The sequence below is a fragment of the Artemia sp. Qi Xiang Cuo genome, chromosome 20 (assembly GCF_049724085.1).
Source record: "Artemia sp. Qi Xiang Cuo chromosome 20, ASM4972408v1, whole genome shotgun sequence".
NCBI classification, from domain to species: domain Eukaryota; kingdom Metazoa; phylum Arthropoda; class Branchiopoda; order Anostraca; family Artemiidae; genus Artemia; species Artemia sp. Qi Xiang Cuo.
The window spans coordinates 54,673,627-54,688,720 of record NC_142813.1 but is presented as its reverse complement, the minus strand read 5'-3'; the positions used below and the strand labels follow the sequence as shown (position 1 = coordinate 54,688,720).

General features: G+C 34.6%; 1 protein-coding gene across 1 annotated transcript in view; it reads left to right on the top strand.

Moving 5' to 3' along the window:
• The window catches only part of LOC148940379 (nuclear RNA export factor 1-like), a 65,750-nt gene extending 52,180 nt beyond the window's left edge, over positions 1-13,570 (top strand). The window contains exons 11-13 of the mRNA XM_089106387.1: positions 5,564-5,734; positions 9,040-9,170; positions 12,792-13,570. Coding sequence (XP_088962513.1) covers positions 5,564-5,734; positions 9,040-9,170; positions 12,792-12,891 — 402 coding nt within the window. The 3' untranslated portion in view covers positions 12,892-13,570. The remainder of the gene's footprint in view (positions 1-5,563; positions 5,735-9,039; positions 9,171-12,791) is intronic.
• The last annotated feature ends 1,524 nt before the right edge of the window (positions 13,571-15,094 follow it).

Genomic DNA, 15,094 nt, shown 5'->3' with positions numbered 1-15,094 from the left:
AGCAATTCTTCCTCCGGTTTTCGGAGTACCCATGCTTCAGTACCCATTTGACTTGTAACATCACTGTAGCTTCCAATATTCTAATTTTGTTCGCAGACTTATCTTCCTATTCTTCTAAACTTTTTTCAAATGTGAAAAAAAACTTGGGCCTTGGCTATTCTACTTCTAACATATCCACTGCGCCAACCGTCTTTACTAATAATACCACCAAGGTAAGTGAAGCTGTCCACTTGATCGATCTATTCGTTACTCAACGTCACATTTTCATATTCATTTATTCCTAGCCTTAGTGACTTAGCCTTCTTAACATTAATTTTCAAACCTTTTCGAGCACCCTGAACTCGTAAAACCTACAAAAGTTGATTCATTTTGCCCATACTATCATCGAGGATGCTCAAATTATAAGCAGAAACTAAATCTAGGGAAGTTTTTCTTTCCCAGTTGATTTTGTGTTCTCCCATTCCCTTTCCTGTGTTCTTTAAGACAAAGACCATCAAAATGGTCCATATAAATGGGGATAGAATACAATCCTACTTAAATTCTGGTTTAATTCGAAACCAGTTGCTTACCTCATTGCCTACCTTAACTGCATCAGTGTTATTCTCGTACATATCACTAATCACTTTAATGTATTTGTTTGGTATACTATGCAAGGATAAGACCTTCGCTAAAGCTCTTATATCGGCTGAATCAAACGATCAGAATAGAACAGAATAAGGCTTTATTCTTAAAACTTTTCACAAGTGATAAATCGCCGAATATAAGTTCGTGTCATACAAAAAAAAAATGAAGTAAACAACAACCATCACAAGCACTTCAATGAAATTAGGATCAGGGACACCAAAACATTAAGAAATATAAACAGACAAATAGAAATTAAACAATTAAGAAAAAATATTAAAGTAGCAGCATTAAAATAATGTCATATCAAGCAGGTCATGTATTAAAGGTAAAAATTTTGTCATAAAACAGCATATAATAAAATAAGTCATAAAAAAAAAGTGTCAAAAGAGTAAATAAAAAAAGAATTCATTAAGAGGTATTGAAGGTCTTAAGGATTTGAGTGAAGGTTGGTATAAAGCTATCTAAATATCTTTTTGTTTTAGTCTTTACAGGTTCTAGGATGGGGATGGGATTTTTTGCCTGTCTTTGGAGAGGCTTCCGTTCAGGATTATGGGGAGGCGGAAAAAGGTCTTCAGTTCGAATGTTGGTTCTCGCATTACCACCAAAACGGAGGCACAGGTCATGTCGTCTATTTTCCAGGGTTTTGTTTTTAAGCTTTTTTAAGAAGTAGGAGTAAGGCAATTTCCCTTCCCGTGCGATTATTTTTAAACCCATTTTCTGAATAGTTTCCAGCCTTTTGGTTTGATACTTATTTAGTGAGAAGTGCCATAAAGGGCAAGCATATTCGAGAGTTGGACGAATAAAAGATAAGTAAAATTTCAGAATATGAGAAGCAGGGCATTGATATTTTGCCAATTGCTTAAGGAAAGCTTGGGAGATATTGGCTTGTTTGGTTATATTTGAAATATGGGCTTCCCATTTAAGATTGGAAGTTATAGTTACTCCTAAAAGTTTTATTTTCTGTGTCATAAGTTCACTTGGAATAATAGACGTAAATGATTGGCCTGTGCTTAGAAAATTGATTGTTAGAATTGTAGATTTCAATGGGTTTACATGCATTTTATTTTTGAGGGCATCTATTGTAACATTTTCAAGGATTTTTAGTGGACTACTTTTTATGTTTTTCCTGGCAACCTCTAGTAGAGTCGTATCATCCACAAATTTCCATCGTAAGGGGATATCTTCTGCCAAATTGTTTACCATAGTGCTGAATAAGATGGGTCCAGTTATACTACCTTTGGGTATTCCGTTATAGACTGGTAGAGGTTCAGAATAAGCATTCATGTATTTGACCACTTGAGATCGTTGGCTTAAAAATGATGACATAATTTTTACCAGAGAGGGGTCGATTTGGAATTTATGGGAAAGTTTTTCAACTAAAACATTATGGTCAACATAATCGAAAGCCTTTTCTAGGTCAACTGAGATGAGATTAGCCCAGGTATTTGGTGTCTCTAGGTTTTTCAGTATTGGGTCATACATATGTACTAGATAGTGGGACGTTGACACTTTTGAGACGTTTCCAAATTGCCGGATTTCAATACGTTCTGCAATTGAGACCCTGAGCCAGTCAGATAAAAGTGATTTACGCAGCTTTGAAAAAAGTGGTGTTAATGTTATTGGTCTAAATTTGTAAAAATCGACCACGGCACCTTTTTTAGGAACTGGAGTTACGTAACCTTGTATCCAAAGAGCCAGGAATTGGCCTGTTTTTGTGATCTCGTTGAAAATATCTACCAGTGGCTCTACGATGAGTGGAGTACGATCGGAATATTTAGGGGACAGATACGGGTTCTTTTTAATTTTTGGATTTTATTTGTAATCTCAGATTTTGTGATTATTGGTAAATTATATTCAGAGGTTTGGGAGGAAATTTGTTTCGGATTCAGGGGTTGGTAACGTTGGGAAATCAAACTAAGGTGGTGGTTTAAGTCGTTCGCGGTTTTTATAGGAGGCTCATTTAGGTTCAAGTTTAGTTGTTTAGGTTAAACACTACATGTGTTTGATAACCCAGGTACTTATCAATTATTAACCTAAGAGTGAAAATTTGATCGACACATCCTCTACCCTTCCTAAAACAGCCCTGTTCTTTTCTTAAAGATTTGTCTGCAACATCTCGAAGTCTAAAAATTATCGTCATACAAATGGAGGTCAATCAAATGGGGAAGAAAAATTCAAAAAGTGCGATTCAATCCTGCTTTCTAGGGCTATAATAAGAGAAAGGTTGAGATGGCTATGGCACGTTCTGCAATGAAGGATGATAGATTGCCAAAGATTGTCCTTTTCGGCCCACCGTCTAGGGCTAAATGAAAAGTCGGTCGTCTGAGGTTGGGGTGGGAGGATGTAAAAAAAAATATTTAAGGGAAATTGGAGCTTCCTGGGGGGGGTGTAAAGAGGGAGGCTTTGAATAGTTTGGGATGGAGGAGGAGCGTGCGTAGCTGTGTTGGCCTCAGATGGCATGATTCTGCGGTGGGTTGTTTGTAGTAGTAGTAATTTGCTACCTAGGAAAACCAGGCTAATGCCTCTATAATTACCACACTCACTCTTATCACATTTCTTATCCATGGGCTTAATTAGGGTTTTCCTAAATCGATAGATACTTCCCCTTTTTTAAAAAACTTATTCACAATCTTCAGTAACTTATATCTAACCTCATAGCCACCATAGTTAATAAACTCATTTAGCATACTATCAGCACCTGGGGCCTTTTTATTTTTTAATCTTTTTAGTACTGCCACTAATTCTTCCTCACAAAATAAATCTTGGTTCACATCCAAGGTGTCACAAACTTTTTCATTTTCCTCTATACCTTTTCTTGTAGCTCTATCCCGGTTTAGCAAATTCTCAAATGTTCTGCCCATCTCTAACTCTTTCCTTATCACTAATTGTTGGCGCCACTCCTATCTTTAACTGGGACAAGTCCAGATTAACTACTCCCTCTGAATTTATTAATATGCTAGCACAATATTTTAAAATTATTTTAAAATTGAATATTAAAAGGTTAATTTCATTAAGAGGGAGTTTTTTACCGCTTGGCGATAGAAGAAAATATTTGGGGAGGGTTAAGGTTAAAGATGGTCGTTATTTTTGGCCGATTAGTGGAGAGAATGATGAATATTCATTCCATTTTTTTTCTCGATTGTGTAGAAAACGGTGAAGAAGGGTAGTTTGTTGGGGTTTTGGAAAACAAATATTTTATCAGTATAAAAGTTTGTTGTAAATTGATCCGTGTGAGTATGGCGTATCGAGAAATTTATTTTGGAATAGCTGTTGTGTTTGTTTTTTGTGCTTGTGTATACATGTTCAGTTTGCCATGGCCCGGTTGGGCCCTTTTTTTACAAACATCTTTTTCTCTTTTCTTTTTATATATATATTTATTTATATATATATATATATATATATATAGTAGCGGGAGCCCGGCGGTCCAGGTTTTGATTTTCAAAGGTATGGTAGGTATTAATGACCTTAGCCCTATCCATGTTAATATCCAAACCTAATCATCATCGCTATCATTTTCAATTTCTTTGATTCGTTTTACCTCGGCATGTCGTTCGTCATTATGAGACATATATTGCCAAACCTTTGTTGTTGTTTTTTTCAAAGATATGGTAAGCATATCTGACCTTATGACCTTATCCATGTCGAAATCCCAAACCTAATCATCATCGCTATCATTTTTAATTTTAGCACGTTTCGATTCTCGCTCTCCAGGTTGATTTTCATTGACTTGCTTTGCTCTTAATTTTCATTTTTGATAAATTTTTGGACTTGGATTACTTCACACAATTTAGCAATGGCCTTTGCTTTAGCTGCCCGTAATGGTGTTGTCGCAATTGATGGTCCATGTCGTCAATTTTCACTTCTTATCACGTTTGATAGTTCAGGTGTTGTTTCCAAAGAATCACCATTTATAGTAACTCCAACTGCAAATTTTCATTTTTTGGGCCTTCCAACAGACATTATATTATATAAATAACTGATGTGTTGGACAATCGATAACCTTATTTATGCTATACATGACATCATATAAGAAAATGCTTTACATAATGTCACAAGAAATGCTTATATGATGTAATAACATAGTACATGACGTCATTTGCAAAAACCAAAATTAAGGCGCTTAACGAATTTTTTCAGACTTCTGACCTATCTAGATGGTTTTTTTAAGCGAGAATATCCCAAGATACCAATTTTCTCGATAAATATGGAGCCGTTTTAGCGAACATATATATCCATATATATATATATATATATATATATATATATATATATATATATATATATATATATATATATATATATATATATATATATATATATATATATATATATATATATACGCCCATGTTTAGGAGATGATTGTTTAATTTGGAAAATTATACTTTTTTCTTAAATGCAAATGCACTAAATGAGGTTTTTTTTCTTTAAGCATTGCTGCATAAAAGTTAAATTATGATTTAAAGAGTCGGGTGCGAGAGATAGTAGCCCTCCTCGCACTTAGTGCAATCCTGGGTATACTATCTAAAACGAGCAGAAATTATTCCGCAAATGAGGTGGCGTTCCCCCTCCTGAACCCCCCCCCCTCTCTATATACAGCTTAAGTTTAACTTTATCCCAACTCTTTAAGAACTGCCACTCAACCACAAGGGCCGTGGATATGGAAAAACAAGCATTTGTAACCCACTAGAAAACTAGCAAATAGGGGGGGGGGTAGTCCGCCTCATTTGTCGAATTATTTCTGTTCGTTTTAAGTTTTAATGTCTCTTAATTTCTTTGGTTCAAGCGTAAAAAAAAATTACTGATAACAACCAAGCCCAGGAGGGTTTTAAACTTCTTGGTCGATTGGCCACTGGAAGCTTATGAATCAATGTTGTATTTTTACTATCAATGTAAAAATACAACATTAGTTTTTTTTTAACTATCAATGTTGTATTTTTAGGACATTTTGATGTCAATAAATTTGAAAGGCGTCTTTAGAGAAGAAACTGACACTAAAAGTGTTATTCGGTCATTTACAAGATTTTTTGTCATTTGTCCTAACCCACGTGGAGGCTATTACATCATAAACGACCTACTGTTCATTTCAAATGCGTCTAAAGCCCAAGAAAAGGTTGGTTTTTCGTTTCTTTCTTTATTTCTTAACTAGATTAATTTTCTTGTTTGTTTCTTCTGGCGACAACAGATGCTTATTTCTTATATCTATCACTACTACTGATTTTTGTTAACTTATTACTTCTTAGCTTTTCACCTTTCTTTTCTTCTTTCAACTGTTTCTCTATTTTTGTGTCAACTATGTTGAAACGGTACTTGTATTATATAGCCCCGACCTTTTTTTCTTCATCTAAGTAGAACCTGTTTCTCTAACGCTCAATCCTAATTAGATATACTCAAGTGTGATAAAAATATAATATTTTAGAAACAAATTTGGGCTATATATTTTCATATTAGGGGAGGTGGGGATATACTATAGCGTGTCTGCATGTCTAATGTGTTAGGTAAAATTATTCTGCATATTTTGAAGTAAGAATTGTTTTCTAACTTCACAGTTTCCAAATAATTTACCCCCCCCTCCCCTCAATGTGCAAATATATAGCCTAAATTATATATTTCCCATCTATTCTGTCACTTCTCTTGTCTTTTCTCACGCTATGCTGAAAGAAACTAACGGAAAAAACGGTTTTACAGTGCGTCAATGGATGAACAACTTGAGTGGTCGGGGCTATATCATACAAGTATTGTTAAAACATATGATTAGAAAACTATTTGTGTCGTTGTTTTAACAGTACGTAAATTGCTTGTAACTAATAAATACAAAGCCAGTGCATAAACAACAAAAGATATGTTGCTTTATTTCAAGCGATTGCAGATTGGAAACAAATATTATTAGAAATAGGCAAACCAAGCTATTTGCCTTCTAGGCAGAAAATGACTGAAATATTTGCCGAGCCGGAAGAGTTTCAAGAAAAAAGGATATAAAACTGGTTTCCTCTATATAGCCTACGAATGGCATTATTCTACTTTCTTGCTCTGAATCTAATGCTATAGTATAAGAAAAAAGACGAAGACTAGACGAGGACTTTAGTTCTTAGTTTCTAGCTAAAATTAAAACTAAATATATATATATATATATAATTATATAGTTCATGTGATCAAATCAGCCTCACAATTTTATGTATGGGTTACTACCCACACTAATCCACTTCACTAACTACAGACTGACTTTTCATGATTTTTACAGGTCAGATTTTGGGTTAAATGACCTCAGTACATCCAAATTAATTAGAAACTAATTAATCTTTGTTGGGCGTTTTCAGACTGAAAAAACTTCCTAGCTAATTCAATTACTATGGGTTGCCTCCTCGTGGGGAGATTGCTGAAGTGGATAGCTTCACTGCCCTGGGTAATATTATAATTAAAGATGGCGGATGCATAAAAACGTTAAAAGTAGAATTGTCAAGGCCCATGGTGTTTTTTCGCAGTTGAAAAGAAGTTTGGAAGAATAGGAAAATAAATTTGCGAACCAATATTAGAATATTGGAAGTCATTATGATGACAGTGTTGAAGTATGTTTCTGAAACGTGGGGATTCGAAAGACGGCGGAGGATTTGCTAGATGTTTTCCAGAGGAATTGCACATGGACTCTTTTGGTTAGCCGTCTGAATGACTGTATTTCAAACATTAAGCTATATGAAAAATTTGGTTCAATCATGCTTTCTAATGCTGTAATGAGAGGGAGGTTGAGATGGTTTGGACACGTCCTGAGAATGAACGATAACAGATTGCCAAAGATCGTCCTTATCGACCAAACAAAAAGCAGGTCGTCCTCGAAAGGGTACTGGGATCTTAATGCAGGAATTAAGGAAAATTGCAACTTCTTGGTAGGGTGAAAAGAGGAAGGCTTTGAATATGGGATTGAGGAGGGGCATGCGTGCCTTTTTTGCCTTAAGTGGCTTGTTGCTGCAGTGAGTTATTAGTAGTAGTAGTAGTAAATATATATGTAAATATGCCAGTGAACATTCAAGTATGTAGAAACGTGGCTGCCTTTTACTCAGGTTGCAGAAACGTGTTAAGAGAGCGTACATCTGGAATGTGCGGATACGTATATAAAATGCCCAAAAATACTATGGTTTTCTGGAGCCAAGATGATCCCAGAATTCAAGTTTTTGAAAAGGCGAGAGGAATCCTGGGCCTGTGAAGGGTCATAAGACAGGTCTGCTATATACTATTGGAATTCAAATAATTAGTGGATCCAAGATGTTATTGGAGGGGGCCTTTGTATTTTAACTGGGAGGCCTAAGAGTTCTCTTGCTAAACATAAACATGTTATTACTTTTTGGAATGAACATGACCCCACCATCTTAACTATTAATGATATGAAGTGAATTGGTCTTGAACTCAATGTGAGTCTGACAGTAAATTGTGATTATATGGTAATCAGAAATTGAAATAGTTTAATTTTAAGCGGGCTAATTGTGGTAGGTAACGATTCGTGAAATATATTATTGTTGTTGTTAGATATACTAGCAAGTGTATTCAGCAGTAGATATGTTTTGTTATTTTTATTCGTATGGTTACTGCTGTGAAAACCTCCTATCTTGACCCCTACTCGTAGTTCTAGTTTTTTCACAGACAATATTGGTTATTTGTTAGAAAACAAACTCTATTCTTCTTTTTCTTTGTACTCGTACAATGTCACAAAAATAAATTTAATTTAATTTTAATTAATTAAATTATTTAATTAAATTTAATTTTTAATTAAATGCTATTTAATTAAATTATGTAACGTGCCACTTTTTTAGTGAAGACCGTCTCAATATGGGGAAATGGGATTTAAAAATTTGCTGTAAATAATTAAAATAAAGGTAAACTCAAAAATAAATTAAATAGTTTTTGTGATAAGAATGAAGTGAGAACTTCTGTTCTTATTGTAGCCAGTTTAGAAGGCGATTTCGATCCAAACTTGTCTTTTATTTACCCACCTCAAGTACTTTCAGTAAAATTTCAAAGAATGTTTTTGCAAAAAGTAATTATAAAATTTATTAGAACTGTTTTGTTTCCCAAGACTGAGACAAAAAATTCCTAGTAGTTTTGATCGTTACATTTTCGTTTTATAATATACAAACGGCTGTAGATGCCTAAATGTTCATTGAGGCCATATGATCATTCATGCGTTAAATGTGGCGACTGAAAATCTCGAATACCCAATTCGAAGTAACAACTAGGTTAACCCTCGTCTTGATTGACATCATTTACCTTACCAGCAGCGTGGCCGGATTTTATTGGCCAGCCAATCATCGCCTTCGAAATTTTCGAAGGTTGTACAATCATATTGATTGACCAATCATTTACTTGAATTAGCAGGATTAGCTGCGTCTTGTTTTCTGACCTAGACTAATGATCTTTTCTTATTAATAGGTGGCATTTAAGCCAGTGGAAACACCACTGAAGGTTGAGCCAAGCACTTCATCAGGATTAGAGACAGTCCATCGGGAAATGATAGCTCAGTTTTCTCTGCAGAGTGGAATGAACCTGATATATGCTCAACAGTAAGGCTTGCCGTTGTTTTTATATTCAAGTTCTCGGGACTGGGGTGCGGGGAATAGAGCATTGACCTCGCTCTGAGAATCCATTCTCTTGGGTTCCAGACCCTTGTGTGATTAATTTCACAATTAATAATATGTCCATATTTTTTCTATTGAAACATGTTTAAGAAGTTTTGGAGTTGAACATATCATTCCCCCTCCTCGCAATCTAATTTAGCAGGCTGAGGGTACATTAAACGCTCCATCTATATTTCTAAGGTTTTTTGTTTTATCTATCATGCATAACTATTAGCCCACTGCAGAAGACACATAGTATTGAAATTAATTAAGGTAAACAGGAAGAGTGTGCGGAAGCAAAGGATGGCTCCCCCCCCCCCATGCACTTCTTGGCTGAAGGGCCGTGAAATGAAGATTAGCTCCGCCGGTAGGGACTATAAAGTCCAGTGCAGTATTCTTTACCTTTTGCCTCCTGGAAAAGTCTTAGACTATGATTGCCGAGGAATCAAAAATACACAAATATTAGATATTAATTGCTAAAACTGAAACAATTTTCGGAAAGAATATTTTTGGAAGCATGTGCTTAACTTTCGCCCATGTTTTCTTTGACTACTGAAATCCTAATTTCGTCACCATTATCCTATCTGTTAAGAGCTACAACCGTAGATCTTTGATTCAAGTGTATATTGTAAATATTTAACTCTTTCCAGACTAGAGATGGTTTTTTGGGGGGGAAGGGCGGGGGGGATTGGTATCTCGGTGGATTTTTTTATCTTTGCTAAAGCTATTTCATAAGCAGGAATTCTAAGTGCCCTTCTCTGAAATAAAATTTTCAAAGTTGTCATAACAATGCCCCCTCTAAACTTTTATATGGGGGGTGGGGGGGGGGGGGGTTGCTGATATTGATCCAGAGGACCCCTGCCTCGATGTTTGGCTGTTTAATGTAGATCTATGTATGTTGTCTTTGTCTATAATGTTTTCTTAAATATTTTTTTTTAGTGGGGGTTTGGTCCTTTCCTCTTGGTTCGGGCTATGCAATAAAACTATTGTTTGTGTTCGGCAATCCAGTGTTTAACAAGATAATTTACTCTTACAGCTTAAAGCGCTTTTTCTTAAGCGTGACATGTATCAATCTCAGTTTACTCTACAGTAGTTTTTACAGCAATTGCGATTAGTTGTGGAAAAAAATAAATTATTTCATCGTGAAACAGTTCCTAATTTCGACAATTTCTTTTTCATCAAGCCATCTTTCTTTTGATACTTACATACAAATGGTGTTTTCATAGGAGTCTATACAGTGCAAGTTAAGATTGGAGCACCAACAGTTCTGATAAGAAACATTTGATTGCAGTCTCCTCTGGTTGTGATTGATTCTGATTTCCATGTAGTAGGGCCAATTGACGAAAATGTAGAGAGCCAGGGATGTTATTGATTTATTAATGAAGATCTGTCAAAATATAGGAAGGCCTTTTTTTTTTTTTTTTTTTTTTTTTTTTTTTTTTTTTTTTGTAACGGAAATGCAAAAAAAGTATTTTCCAAATCTAAAAAATTGAAGAAAGGGGGGTATTTTTCTCAGAAAAAAAGGCCTTTTTCTGTATCCTCAGAACGGAAAAAAAAGAAACAGAAAAATATCCTTGTTCCCCCTTGCTTACCTGATTAAAAAATTAAACTCTTCGGGTATCCTATTTTAGTTGCTTCTAAAACAGTTTATGCTTCAATTAACCATTGACCGAATTGATTAAGTGAAAATGTTAAATTAATAGTTAATGTATAGTATATATAATAATAATAGTTAATTGAAAACAGGAAGACAAAGATCCTCCAATGCCATTGCTGGCGCATATCGGCGTTCACTTTATGTTCTTCTCCTGCAAAGACTTAGAGATTTTCAGACTTCTCAGAAGAGAAATGTTTGATTTTAGTATTCTTAACTTCAGCCGTAGATACCAAAAACCAAATTTGCAAGTAAATAGCATAGAGTCGCTTTATCATATCGTTTAATTCTTATTTTTTATAAAATCGAATTTAAACATATTCGTTTAAGTCAATTGCTGGACTGGTAGTCTAGCAACTCGCCTTCAAATTCGTTTATGATCGCATAGGATTTATCTCTGTTTGAATATGTAGTGAGGGAGGCATGATATTGATTATTAATGAAGGTATGTCAAAATATACAAAGGACCATTTTTGATTTTTCTTTGTTTTGTTGAACAGAGATACAAAAAAAAGCATTTTCCAAATCTAAATGGTTAATTGCTCTCATAGGTCAAAAAAATTGAGGGGAGGGGGATATTTTTCTCAGAAACAAAGAAAAAAATAAGGCCTTTCTCTGTATCCTTAGAACGGAAAAAAAAATTCTTGCTCCTCTCACATTTTTACTAATTGGTGCCCCTGTCTCTGATTTACGTACAGTCTTAAAGCTTTAAAAGCCATGGTTCCTATCTATGAAGAATAATGGAGACAATTAGCGCATCACCGATTTATGAATTTTATTCCAATTTTTAAGTCACGCCAGGCAAACTGGTGTGAGTTTTTGTAACTTGCTATCGTTTTATTACCTTTGTTTTGTGAAGGTGAAATAAATTTGCCTTAGTATAGACACTGACTAGATCTATGGTGCCAATGCCAAGTTTTTTAGTAACTATGATCTATGGGTTAGAGATGCAGAGTAAGAGGTGACTATGTCTATGAGTTTGGTTTTGAACGATCTAATGGTGCATCAAGTTCGTGATTATAAATCCTTTTCCTAATTTATTTGAAATCTAGTTGACCCTTTTTTATGCAGAGACAAAAATATAATATTTTTATCGTTGCGCTCTGATCAATAACGATCCTCCAAGACCATACCCGCAGATGTTAAAAAATTGTTGAAAGAAATGTATAATAATTAAGCTGTTGAGAAAATGTTGCGTTCTATCCGCTTAATTATTTCAAATTCTCTCCCCTAGATTTGAAACCGAAAGAGATCTGAATAGACGTTCTGTGATTAGAGAGTTGACAGAGATTCAGAATTAGGCTTAAAAAAGATATTAATACAATTGTAAATTCTGTAGTAGGAAAGCATGAGAAAATAAAACGCATAAGGATCTTAACATGTTGGATATGAAACCAGACAAGGAATAGGGTTGCAATGTAGATATCTTTCCCTGTCTAACAGAAGCGCATGCCATCAAATTTCTTGGGAGACGATAGGGGGTGTTGTCATCGGAATTCCGTTTTTGATGCACTTTTCACTAAAAAAAAATGAGGCTTTTTAAACCCATCATGGTGCAGATGTTTAACCTCATCTGTAGCTTTTTATGTAGTGGCACTGTAGTATTATTAAAACTTTCTTGACTTCCTTAAAAAATAAAAATTCCTCGTAAAGAATCACTGATGTACTTCAATTTCTGTCCTAAAATAGACTATATTTTGTTGGTGCCTTATGAAATTTGAAGAATCCTGAACCCCCCCCCCCCCTCCAACGTCTTCTTTGGAAGATACCAACTTATATTTAACTACCGTGTATAACTTGTCTGTGTTTTGACCATTTTCTTGTGACATAAATGTATTTGTTGAAAGTTGATCCCATTGTTAGGCATTAGGTGAATATATTCGTGTATTGAGATTGATTGTTCCTCCTTTTAGATGTCTTGAAAGTCGTAATTGGGACTACAATGCAGCGGCTGAACTCTTTCAACAGATGGTTGCGGCAAACGCTGTACCTCCTGAGGCTTTTCAAAGATAGTGCGACACCGAATATTCTAGAAGAAAAGATTGCTCATGAATCTCTATTCGTTGAAAATTATATCCTGGTTTTTAGAGTACTAATTGAATTTGAAAGATGGGGACTGAAAAGGAATGGGTTCAATGTGATGTACCCATGTGATACCCAAAAAATGGACTCAAGTGATAGTCATCTAATACCCGGAAGTGTTGTTTTTAACTGGTTACAACTGTGAGATGTAATTAGCTTAAATGTCTTGTGCTTGGACCACTATTTTTTCGATTCTTTAATACCATGCTATTGCTTGTTAAATAAGAAACGTCACTTGTGAGTCACTTTAGCAAGCACTTAATTTGGCATTCCTTAACCTTAAAGAGTAAACATAATTGAGTCTTGTTCTTAAATTTATATCTTAGTAAGCCATCTTTCTGTAGAATAGTATGTTTAATAGGGGGAGGGGTTTGAAGTTTTTAGGTTTTTTTCAGTCAAAGATAAAATTTATGTCAGTATCGGGGAAAAATATAGTCTCATATTATAGATTTATATAATCAGGTTTCTGTTTGATTTTAGATGTTTTCTTTGTCAGAGATATTTCCATAATTTATTTTCCTAGGATCAGATGGTAAATGAATGATGTGTATTTGTATGGTCTTTTCACTTTGTGCTGTTATTCTTCAGCTTGAGGATCACTAGTTTAAATTTTTTTTCTTTGCCCCATCCCCATGCGTCAGGTCCCACTCTTGAAGTAAAGTTCTATGTGTTACGGCCTATGTGTGACGTAAAGTCCTATCAGTTTACCGCCTGTTCTTACCGTAGGCCGTAAACTGAATTCCTTCGGAGTTATTACTTTTGATGGATTGCTCATTCTTAGTTTTTGTTATCCATCTCCTGCTGTGAGACTAAAGGACCCCTTGAATTTTCATCAAGTTGGGGAATAGAAAATATACATAGAAGGGGTATTAGACTGGGTATAAATCGGGTTGAGTGGAAAAAGAAACCTGGCTTTGACTTCATAGCTATTTATATTATTAGGTTTTCTTTATGTATTTTCTACTTTGTACATTATATACTTACTTAATATAGGAGAAAGCAAAACAAATATTTCGGTTAGTATTGCACATCTTGGCGGTAGTACCTTTTTTCCTATTTTATTTTTATTTTAAATTCGAGGCGAGAGCTTTTCGATAAAAAAAAAGTCTAACAGAATAAATAGAGTATTGAATATATAATTTTCTATGTCTCGGTTTCTTTCTAAAAGGATTTTAGAGGTTTTACGATATATTGTGTCCAAAATTAGTGTGTGGTAGCAAAAGAGGGAATGGTCTCTTTTGCAAATTCGAATTTACGTCTATTTTTATGGGGGTGGGGTTAAAGAAGGGATGTAATTATAATTAAAGAATGGGACTATGATTGACTTGGCAATTTACTGCGTTTTTGGTTGTTGTGTAATTTATTTTCTTAATGTTTTATAGTCAGCACAAATATAAACTGATATAACAATGTGAGTAGAAGCTAGGACGAATGGTTTCTTCTGTGTAGTAATTCTTTTCACTTTTTTTTTTTTTTTTTTTTTTTTTTTTTTTTTTTTTTTTTTTTTTTTGCTGTATTGAGAAAACTTTAAAAAGCACCTTTCTTTGAGGTTTTAAGCGCTGTTACTGAGTAGCTGATAACGAAACCCCATTGAAGACGCTGTTGCCTTTGAGTGAGAAAATCCTTCTTAAAGAAGGTGGAGGTTGCATTAGGCCTTAAAAGTCCATGCCTATCATGTTACCTCTATGGTTCTGAGGTCAATAACCTGTCTACGGGGATTTTAATAAAGGATGTATGGGAAGAACTTGGTCAGTCAGGTAAGGTGGCGCGCCATCTCTCAGAAAGTCGCAGTAAATTAACATGATGAAATCAAGTGGAATAAGCGAATATTCGCTAAAAAAAAAAAAAGCGAAAGAGAATTACTATACATGAGGGAGAGTACCATTAAGAAGGGTAATAAAACAGAAAAGGAATATTAAGAAGATTAAAAACGCAGTTTTTATGTAAATTCTTTGTTGTAATTATTAATATTTCGTGTATATGTCTACCAAGTGTTACTTTTTTATCAATTTTTTCTTTTATGAGTTTCTTTATTGCAATAAAAAAATTCTTTGTCATGACGTCTTTATTACTAATACTGCTGCTAACGACTCACTGCAGTATAAAACCACCTGAGGCCAACACAGCCACGCAC